General features: G+C 47.5%; 1 protein-coding gene across 1 annotated transcript; it reads left to right on the forward strand.

Annotated features, from left to right (window-relative positions):
• Positions 1 to 4,778: 4,778 nt before the first annotated feature.
• On the forward strand, positions 4,779 to 11,359 carry LOC119278368 (conserved oligomeric Golgi complex subunit 4-like). Its single transcript, XM_037559724.1, has 2 exons — positions 4,779 to 6,479; positions 10,454 to 11,359. Exons 1-2 carry the CDS (start codon positions 4,827 to 4,829, stop codon positions 11,081 to 11,083), a joined length of 2,283 nt encoding a protein of 760 aa, XP_037415621.1. The 5' UTR covers positions 4,779 to 4,826; the 3' UTR covers positions 11,084 to 11,359.
• Positions 11,360 to 11,535: the final 176 nt, after the last annotated feature.

Below are 11,535 nucleotides of genomic sequence, written 5' to 3' on the forward strand. Positions count from 1 at the left end.
GGGAAAGGAAGGGGTAAAGTGGTGAGGCTGCAGCAGCGACTAAGCATATATGGTGGCTAACATATGCAAATAAGAGCGAGAAGAGAGCAAAAGGAACGGTCGTCAAGCTAGCAATGATCAAGAAGTGATCCTGAACTCCTACTTACGTCAAACATAACACAGAAACCGTGTTCACTTCCCGGACTCCGCCGAGAAGAGACCATCACGGCTACACACGCGGTTGATGTGTTTTAATTCGGATCTGGTGTCAAGTTATCTACAACCGGACATTAACAAATTCCCATCCGCCTATAACCGCAGGCACGGCTTTCAAAAGATTATACCCTGCAGGGGTGTACCAACTTAGCCCATGACAAGCTCTCGCGATCAACGAAGGAATTGACCTTCTCCCAGGAAGACCCGATCAGACTCGGAATCCCGGTTTACAAGACATTTCGACAATGGTAAAACAAGACCAGCAAAGCCGCCCGATGCGCCGACAATCCCGATAGGAGCTGCACATATCTCATTCTCAGGGCAACACCGGATGGGTCAGCCTACGAGTAAAACCAGCCCTCGAGTTGCCCCGAGGTGGCCCCGCAGTCTGCCCGGTTCGGACCAACACTTAGACAAGCACTGCCCGGGGGGGAGCTAAAATAAAGATGACCCTCGGGTTGGCCGACCCAAGGGAAAGGATAGGTGGTGGTGAGGCAAATGGTAAAACCAAGGTTGGGCCTTGCTGGAGGAGTTTTATTCAAAGCGAACTGTCAAGGGGGTCCCATAAATTACCCGACCGCGTAAGGAACGCAAAATCCGGGAACATAACACCGGTATGACGGAAACTAGGGCGGCAAGAGTGGAACAAAACACTAGGCAAAAGGCCGAGTCTTCCACCCTTTACCAAGTATATAGATGCATTAATAATATAAGAGATATTGTGATATCCCAACCAAAATCTTGTCCACCATGGAGCAATCTTCAACTTCACCTGCAACTAGCAACGCTATAAGAGGGCTGAGCAAAGCGGTAACATAGCCAAGCAACGGTTTGCTAGGAAGGGTGTCAAAGGTTAGAGGTTCATGGCAATTTGGGAGGCTTGATGAGCAAAAGATAGGTAACGCAGCATAGCGATAGAATGAAGCAACTAGCATAGCAATGATAGTAGTGAGATCCAGGGTAGTGGTCATCTTGCCTGAAATCCCGCAAGGAAGAAGAACGAGTCCATGAAGAAGATGAACGGGAGTAGTCGAACGAATCCTCACAATCGCAACATTACCGGAACTAAGAAGCAACACCGGAAAGAAACAAACAACATGGTAAATGCACAAGCATAAACATGGCATGATGCACAATCAAGTATGATGCATGCCCGGTTTAAAGAGGCATGGCATGGCAAACTGCAACGCACAATACTACAAATTAAGTGGAGCTCAATATGCAACGAGTTGCATATTGACGAAACACCACATCGAGTTATTTAGTTGATCTCGTTTAAACTACCAAACAATATTAAATGTTGTTAAACATGGCAAGAGGTGAAGCATAATGAAACTACCTATCTAGGCAAGTTTAAATGAGGCCGGAAGTAACAAACAACAATTCCGGAAAATCCCCATATGCAAATTATGGATTCGGTACTGTTCTGTCCTAAACCATATTTTAAGTTTGTTAAACAGGAAAATAACGTGGACCATGTTAATCTAGGCATTTTTCCACCCCATTTACATATAAAGAACATTTAATTCCGAGCTACGGTTATTTAGTTATGAATTAAATCATTTTAACATGGCAATTGAGCAAATTTAAATAAACAGCAAGTTAAACATTTTAAACATGGATGAAAATGGCATATTATTAATCTACACAATTTTCTGAGCATTTTACATATATAAATTATTTTAATTCGATGCACAGTTTGAGAGATATAAAATGCATGAATATCAGGGGGTTTTCTGTAAAACATTAATCTCTGGAAATTAGCTAAATTCGCAGAACGAGAAAAAACCCACTATCGGGCCGAATCTGGAGGGGTTGCAGTTCTCACCATGGGCCATGGCCCAGGTCGGTGGAGAGGCTTGGGCAGGCAGAGGAGGTGGACCGGGTCGGGGCGCGGCCCACGTGGCCGGGCAAGGCGCGGCTGGGCCCTGGCACGCTGGGCGCTGCGGCTGGGCCTGGGGAGGCCGAGGGAGCTGGGCTGGGCCTTGGCGGATCGTGGCCCATGCGGGCTGAGGCCGTCCTCCTCCCATGCCCGCACGGACAGGGAGAGAGGGGCGGCGGTGGAGGTTCATGCCGGCAACGGCGAGGCTCGAGGGCGGCGGTGGGGCGGATCCGGCAAGGGCGGGGCCGGCAGAGGCCGGATCCGGCAGCGGCGGGTCCATTCCCGGCAACGAACGGCGGCGGGGACGAGTCTTCCGGGCGGAGGCGGACCCAAGCTCGGGCGCGGCCATGGCAGAGCTCCTGCGGGAGAGAAGGGGTTAGCGGGGGCGCAGGAGAAGTGGAGGAGGAGAAGGGAGAGATGAGGAGGCGGGGCTCCGGCCTGGCGAAGCTTCGGCGGCGGCGGCGCGCTGCTCCGGCAGGACGACGGGGAAGGCGACGCGGACGAGGAGGCGCTGGGGCGACGAGGGCTCGGGGTCGAGGGGCTCCTCCCCTCGATCCAGATCGGGAGCGGTAGGCGCGGGGCGCTCGGGCGGAGAGAGCGGGAGCCGGGCCCAGATGGGCTCGGAGGGGCTTCCCGCGGGCCTGGGCGGGCCTGCGGCGGCAGGAGCCTGCGGGGAGACGCGTGGCGCCCTGGGGTTCGAGGAGGGCGCGGTCAACGGTGGCGGAGCCAATGGAGGCGCGACAAGTGGCGCGGGTGAGGTGGCTGGCGCCGGATTTGGAGGGGAAAGGCGGCGGCGCGGCGAGGAGGCTACGAAAACAAGGAGGAGAGGGGTTAGGGCGACCAGATTTGGAAGGAGGGGGGTTTAAATAGGAAAGGGGGGCTAGGGTTTAGTCTCTAAGGGGTTTTGGGGGGTTTCCGGACCCTCGGATCTCAATCTGGCGGTCCGGACAGAGGGGGGGACTAGGTGGCTGCAGGTGGGCTGTGTAGAATGCCTCGAGCTGAGAAGAGAGAGAAACAGAGCGACCCGGTGGCAGTTTCGGAGACCGAAACGTCCGACGATTAAACCGACTATATCGCGGTTATAAATATAATGGTTGGGCAGTCAAATGGACTCCAAATGCGACGTAACTTGGCAGGCGGCCTGTCTACACTATAATAAGACCGCACGACAAGTTGCAACCCATTCCGAGAACATTTTTATGCCGCTTATAAAATAATATTTCGGAGGTGCCGCGGGCGCGTGCGAGTGTGTCTGGCTCAGAGCGGACAACGGAGAGAACCGGCGGAACCCGAAGGGATGCAAGTTTTATGAAAACGATGCCGATGCAATGCGCATGATGCTATGAGACGAGATGCATAACAAGAACAAAATGCAAAACAAACGACAAAAACCCAACCACGAAGGAAATATCATATAGCATCTCCGGAAAAGGCAAGAGTCGGAGTTACGAATATGGAAAGTTGTATCCGGGGCGTTACATTTGGGCCCCATATTTTCAGTCGAGCTGACTGCTGATCTTGTCTCTGTGTCCCTCCCACTAAGCTATAATGGCTTTATCATGAATTATAACATGAATTGGATGAACAAGAGTGTGAATGAATTGTTCAACATGCTCTAGACTGCATAATGTGGAATACATAAGGACGTCAATCATGTTATGATGGTGAACAAAACGACCAGTTTTAGAAGGGTAAGGTCATTGCATAGGGGCAAATCCAAGAGCGTCAGTAAGACCGACGCAAGTGGAAAAGCCTAAGGGTGGCACTCTTCCAACACTGAGTGTTTCTTCTGTAATGAGAAGGGCTATTGGAAGAGAAACTGCAAGAAATATTCGACAGATAAGAGGCAAAAGACTGGACAGTCCAGCTCAGTTACGAGTGTCATATGACAGGTCGGAATCAACGTCAGTGGTGTGGTGTGTGTGTGTGTGTGTGTGTGTGTGAGAGAGAGAGAGAGAGAGAGAGAGAGAGGAGGAGGAGGAGGAGGAGGAGTAGGACAATGAAGATGCACGAAAAAAGGATTTTATGTGTGAAAGTGCAAATGGGTGAAATAGGTGGAACATGTGAAGACATGCAATTTTTTGAACCAGTTTTTTTAACTTATTTTTTTGAACCAATTTGTTACATGTGCGTGCAAATCATATCACACGAATGAAATTTAATATTTTCCAGTTGCAACAATAAAGATTAAAAGGAAACAAGTCATACCAAATACCCCTCCGTTTCTAAATATAAGTTTTTTTAGATATTCCAATATGGACTATATATGAAACAAAATGAATGAATCTACACTCTAGAGTGGTATGTACTCCCTCCGTCCTAAATATAAGTCTTTGTAAAGATTCCACTAGATGGACTACATACGAAGCAAAATGAATGAATTTAAACTTAAAATGCATCTATATACATCCGTATGCGGTTTATAATGAAATCTCTACAAAGACTTACATTTAGGAACGGAGGGAGTAGTTCATATTGAATATTTTTTAGACTTATATTTAGAAATCGGAGGGAGTATTTAACACATTTTGTTGTAGCTATGCAAAAGATGATGTAAGTGTGCAAAATAAAATTTACAGAATATCACAATGAATGTAAACTGAAAAAGAGGGTGTTTTCATACACGGCCAAAGCGACACTGGAAAAAAAGCACCAATTTCTCCCACTCTGCAGCAACCCCGACCGCGGCAAAGAGCCCCAGATCCCGCACATCTGATCTCACCGAGATCCACCCTGCCCCCCGGCGGCCATGGCCGTGCCGTCCGCCGCGCCCACCCCGCGCTCCCCTCGCCCGGACTCGTCGGCTGCCGCCGACGCTTCCGCCGACGCCGCCCCGTCCCTGGACTTCGGCGACCCGGCCTCCCTCGCCGCGCTCCGCGGCCTCACCGACGCCGGCGCCGCCACCCGCCTGCTCCACGAGTGCGTCGCCTACCAGCGCGCCCTCGACGCCCGCCTCGACGCGCTCCTCGCCCGCCGCCCCGACCTCGACCGCGCCGCCGCCTCCCTGCTCCGCTCCGCCCCGCCGCTCCTCTCGCTCGCCGCCTCCGACGCCGCGGCCCTCAGGGAGTCCTCCTCCTCCACCGCCGCCCTCGCCGAGGCGCTCTCCTCCCGCGTCCGCCACCTCGACGCGGCCCACTCGCGCGCCGAGTCCGCCCTGGCCCGCGCCGAGGCGGCCCTCGACCGCTCCCGCGCGCTCGACGCCGCGCGCCGCGCCCTCGCTGCCGACGACCTCGCGGCCGCCGCCACCGCCGCGCACGAGTTCCTGGCCATCGACGCGCGGTTCCCCACCGACGACGACCTCCGCCGCGACCTGCTCGACATCAAGCGCCGCCTCGAGGGCCTCGCGCGGCGGAGGCTCTCCGCCGCGGTCGACGCCCAGGACCACCCCGCCGTGCTGCGCCTCGTGCGCCTCTTCCCACTCCTCGACCTCGCGCCCGAGGGCCTCCAGGTCTACGTCGCCTACCTCAAGAAGGTCGTCGCCCTCCGCGCCCGGGCAGACTTCGAGCACCTCACGGACCTAATCTCTGCAACCCAGCCTACCTCGGAGCGCCCTGATTTCGTTGGCTGCCTCACCCGTCTCTTCAAGGATATTGTGCTCGCTGTTGAGGAGAATGAGGCGGTGCTTCGTGAGCTACGGGGTGAGGATGGTGTCGCCTACGCCATCATCGAGCTGCAGGAGGAATGCGACTCGAGGGGCACCCAGATCCTCCGCCGCTATGCTGATTACCGGAAGCTTGCCCGTCTTTCGTCGGATATAAACTCCTATACCAAGAACCTTCTATCTGTTATGGGTTCAGTGGCCAACGCTGCAGGTGGTAGTGAAGGGCCCGACCCCAGGGAGGTTGAGATTTATCTTGAGGAGATTCTTGCGTTGACACAACTTGGTGAAGACTATACCGAGTTTATGGTGAACAAGATCCGTGGACTGAGGGATGTCAAGCCTGAACTCGGTCCGCAAGCAATGAAAGCCTTCCGTAATGGTAGCTTTAATAAAATGGAAAAGGATTTGACTGGGTATTATGTGATCTTGGAGGAGTTCTTCATGGTGGAGAACATAAGGAAGGCCATCCAGATTGATGAGCCAGTGCCTGATGGTCTCACGACCTCAATGGTCGACGATGTGTTCTTTCTACTGCAGAGCTGCTGCCGGCGGGCAGCTTTCACTGCAAGCATCAACTCACTACTTGCTGTGCTTGGTGGGGCAACAAGCCTACTAAGCAATGAGTTCCAGGAGGCACTACAGTGGAGAATGAGGGAGCCAAACTTGGGCGCAAAGCTCTTCTTAGGTGGTGTTGGAGTTCAGAAGACCGGGGAGGAGATTGCAACTGCGCTGAACAACATGGATGTGAGCTCAGAATATGTCCTGAAGCTCCGCCATGAGGTCGAGGAGCTCTGTGCAGAGGTGAGTTTATTTTTGTCTCCTTCTACCTGTTTGTGTATGTTAACACTGGCATGGATTTGGCAGCTAAGCTTTGTACGCATTCAATTAAGATGAACTCAATTCGATAGTATGCTTCTTCTGTGTGTTATAGGGTGCCATTTTTTAAAGTAAGAAGCCACAATATGGTGACATTCTCTAGAAAGTAATTGTTAGTAGTATCATTATGTCATGAACAGACAGTCTGTTTCAAATGTTAAGGGTTGCATGCACCTTCTTTGGCTGCAAGCTTAGTTAGCTCCAACTAGTTGCTGTGTTGATAAATCCTTAGACACTTCTCATATTTTTGTGGTTGTAAACTTGTTTACTCGACGCTAATCAAAGTTGTGGACCAGTGGCTATGATAATGTGATGACTGCTGCCATATTCGGTAGAAGAACAAGAGCTATGAGCTCACTAACTTCTTATCCTGTTCCTAATACATTTATAGCCAGAAAATGATCTCAACCATTCACTTTATCCCATCCCATGTGCTTGATCAAAATGCCAAGTAAACTGAAATAGTTCCCTCACATCTGTATCAGATTAAAATACCAGTTTTATAAATTCTTATACTGTTACTGTCTCTAAGGACCTTTCTACTATATACTAAAGAGTTTCAATAGTTCCAATGAAATTTCTGTGTTATGTGTTTATGGTTACTACCAATTTATGACCATTTTGATGAACCAGTAAATTAATGTAATAACATAACATCGCAGTTACGTAACACATTTACAGAATACCACTCTTACACCAGACAATGCAGTCTAGTATAAATAAGCTGCAGTGCAGCTAGTTCTGGTGTACAACAGTTGCGAGAAGTCAATGTCCACTACCAAGTACCACTGACACAAAATGCTGAAATGTGGTATCCACAGTGCCATTATATTCATCCTTGCAACTAAGGCTACACTACAAATCCTCTTATGAACTTTAATATCTTTGGACATGATGATCAACATGATTGGCATGGATAGAAACTTCGATTGTTGTCCTCAACTCAAAGAGACACAGCACATGTGTTGTGCTGTCTCCTGCAAAGTAACAACACATGGTTCTGGAAAATGCATGTCTGCATAGTTGTAACATAAATGATAGTAGTAGGCACAATTTCTCAGTCTTGTTAATTGGACGATTACACACATCAGTTTGCATGTAACCCATGATTTTTTATTTTGCAACCTTCCTTGGTGGAATGAAGGTTCCTGATGACTCAAGAGCATCTCCTTCTGATACTTCTGACTATTGAACTACATTTAAATGAAAACTTATAATATCACGTATTATCTGGAACTCACTGCAAGCAACGACAAACGAAAAAGGTGCAACTATTTGCTCATAAATATTAAGTTCAGTAGAAGATAATAGTACCAAAGAGTATTGTATATTTGTATTATGCTTTATACATGCCTAAAAGATATAGTACATCCATGGCGTCGACAAGTTTTCATTACTCTCCCAGTTGTGCAGCCTGACCTAATGTTGTGTGAGGGGTTGTTCCACCTGACATTACTAGTGCTTCAGCGTCAGCTAAACAGTTCTAGTAGGGTAAATTAATATTCGTAAACATAGGTATACTATTGCAGGTGACAACCCTGAACCCTTGCTCTGCACCATGCTGCCTAGGAGCCCTTCATTGAAACTAAAGCAGTCTGCCTACAACAGAACAGCTTAAATGATACAGTGCTGAACAAATATATCTACATCAAATAAGCTTAAATGAATCATCTTTGCATTTGTCAGAAAAATCTTGCAACGGAAATATCATTGTCAATTAAATATTCATTGTGAAGGTCTGTCTCACAATCATCTCTTGTTTTCATGATCAAGATAAACAAGTGTCATGCACATAACACTACTGTCACCATGCATTATTACATTATTATAATATATACAGGTACCACAATGGAGGGCCCTAGATCTTTTAACCCTATAGGTGGCTAATGTAGGATCTAAAATTAATATTTAGATGATTCAAACAAATTCATGTTATTAATGTTGATTCCTTTAGGTTTTCGCATACTACAGAAAAAAGAGTTACAAACTGCAAGGAGATTGCAGTTGAAATATAGTCCTCTCCTCAGCACTTCAAGTTGACAATTAACAAAATTTTACACAAATCGCTGGTTAGAAAGAAGGAATTAAGAAACAGAGATAATTGAAGAACAATGTTACAATAATAAAATAGGATAACCGTAAAGCACATTGCCAGATATACTCCATTTTGGCAAATTGAAAACCTTATGCCTTGGCTGAATCTTTTGACGAGCTATCTTTGAATTGAATTTCTGTATGTATCTCTGTTTTCGAGTCGAACGACTAGTCGCGACTAGTCGTCGACTAGTCGACAAGTCGTTACATGAAGGTCGACTCAACCTGTCGACTCGAATCATTGGATGAGTCGATCGACTCGATCGACTAGTCCCGACTAGTCTCGACTAGTCGCAGTTTTTGAGGCGAACGACTCGTTCAATCTGTCATGAAAGAGAAGTTGGGCAGAGAAAATGCAGCAGGGAAGGAGGGGTGGCTCCAGGGAAGGATGGGGGAGGCGGAGAGGAAGGGGTGGAGGCAGAGAAGCCATGGAGGAGGAGCTGCAGCAAGGCCATTGCGGCTGTCGATTCGTGCCTGGGGGCTGGAAGGGGAGCAGGTGAGAGAGAGAGTTAAGACGAGAGTGGATGGACGGTGAAGATTAGAGAATATGGATGGTCCAGATTGAGCTAGGCAGGCTAGGGTTTCATTGGGCCTTACTGGGCCAATATTGCCGTGTGGGCCAGTATTGAAGGAAGATTGGAGCGTCTGGAAACCTAGATCGAACAGTTCCAGCCCCCCTCCCCCGACCCAGCCCTCTTCTGCAGCAGCCGCCGCCCTGGCTTGCTGCTCGTCCCCTTCTCCCCTGGTTGCTGCTGCCTGCTGCTCATCCCTTGGTTGCCGCTGTTGTTGGGCTGCTCCTCCCATCTCCTGATGGCCTTGTCTTGGTTGGTTGCTGCGACTCCTCCCTCGGTTGCCGCTGGCTGCTGCTGGTCTGCTGCTGGTCTGCTCCCTACTGCTTAACTCACGTCCACTCATCGCATGTCGACTCGTCGACCATGAGTCTAGACTAGTCACGACTAGTCTAGAGTCGCCCCCCCTGAGCGACTCGTCGACTCATCGACTCGAAAACCTTGGTATGTATGAAATAAGACTAGGAGCATTGATCATGAGATGCTTGATTGTCAGGTTTATAGTGTTTTCCCCTAGGCGACGTCTTATATTTGGGTGTTAGCTATTGTGCTTGCGGTCAACTGGCCACTTCTGAAACATAGTGTGTTATTTCAAACAACTTTAGAACATGTGGTTTACCCAAAGTCAATGTGATTACAGAAGTATGTGCATGTTTAAAATCTGTTCACATTGCAAACAAACATTAATGGAATATCTTGTTTGCAAAATCTTTCGTGGTACTCCTATGTTTGCAACCGGATTTCATCCATTTATTCATGCAATCAATGTTTTAAAACTTTGACCACCAATTTACATAAGTATTTTTAAATTGTTCACATGGAAATGATCTTATCATATTATACTATTTAGTAGATTGGTAATCAGAAATTCTGGCACATGATTACAGTTTCCCTTCCAATTTTTTTTACAGTTTAACATATTTATTTTTTTGGTAATAATATTAGGGAGTTTCTCTTCCAAAAAAACACTACAGTTCAAATTTTTTGTTTGGTAATAAGAAGAGGAACTAATGGTCAAGGTATCTGTTCTACTGTATCCATGTCCAAAGTGACAAGTAAATAGATTGGAGGAAAAATATTCTCTTTTGAAATTATTGGAGGCATTTATGTGTTGTTCCTTAACTCCTCCATCTTATGTGAAAGAGCTAATGGTTTGATTGAGATTATGGTAACTTAATCTCAATGGTCTTTTAGTCATTTTTGACAACTGAATTGCTCTGCTGCTTTTCATCACAGATTTTCCATGCTCCTGCTGACCGAGAGAAGATTAAGTCCTGTTTATCGGAGCTAGGTGAAATCAATGCTTCCTACAAGAAGATCCTTTATTCTGGGTTGGAGCACTTAGTGGCATCTATTGCACCTCGCATTCGTCCTGTTCTTGACACGGTTACCACTGTTAGCTATGAGCTGGATGATGCCGAATACGGGGAAAATGAGGTGAATGACCCATGGGTGCAGAAGCTTCTCCTTGCAGTTGACACTAACGTTACATGGCTCCAGCCAATGATGACATCGAACAACTACGATTCCTTTGTCCACCTGGTCATCGACTTCATTGTCAAGAGGCTCGAGGTTATCATGATGCAGAAGAGGTTCAGCCAGCTCGGTGGCTTGCAGCTCGACAAGGAGGTTCGGTCCCTGATCAACCATTTCTCGGAGATGTCACAGAGGCCGGTCCGAGACAAGTTCTCGAGGCTTTCCCAGATGTCAACCATCCTGAACTTTGAGCGTGTATCTGAGATACTGGATTTCTGGGGTGACAATGCTGGGCATCTGACGTGGCTGTTGACACCTGCAGAGGTGAGGAGGGTCTTAGGGCTTAGGATCGACTTCAGGCCTGAAGCAATTTCTGCTTTGAGACTCTAACTTGTGCATTTAAAATACACACTTGTCACTATAGTTCTTTTGTATGTGATTATATCGTGAAATATTTCCTGGTTTTTATCCACTTGCTATCATGGATAATCCCACTTCTTTAATCCTTGTTGAAATGGTGATTATATATGTTGGTGAATTTGTCGCGTGAACTTTGGGAGATGTGCGTGTATGAATTCGTAGTTATATGCCAAGCCTATGTGCATGGTAATGCTGGTTGTAACATTTTTTTAATATAATGTAATAATTAGTTAATTTTTGAGGTAATTTATCTGAACTTATAGCTCCTGTTTGATTTTTTTTAATTTAACAAGTTGAAATTTGACGAAATCCTTTGTTGATGAAAATAATAATTTTGGCCGCCTGGAGTATTTGGATCATCAATGATACAGGTGGGTCGCAAAAATGGAAAGGGTTGGAAGCGAGATACATTTTTATAGCTA

The sequence above is a fragment of the Triticum dicoccoides genome, chromosome 3B, assembly GCF_002162155.2.
Source record: "Triticum dicoccoides isolate Atlit2015 ecotype Zavitan chromosome 3B, WEW_v2.0, whole genome shotgun sequence".
Classification (NCBI taxonomy): Eukaryota; Viridiplantae; Streptophyta; class Magnoliopsida; order Poales; family Poaceae; genus Triticum; species Triticum dicoccoides.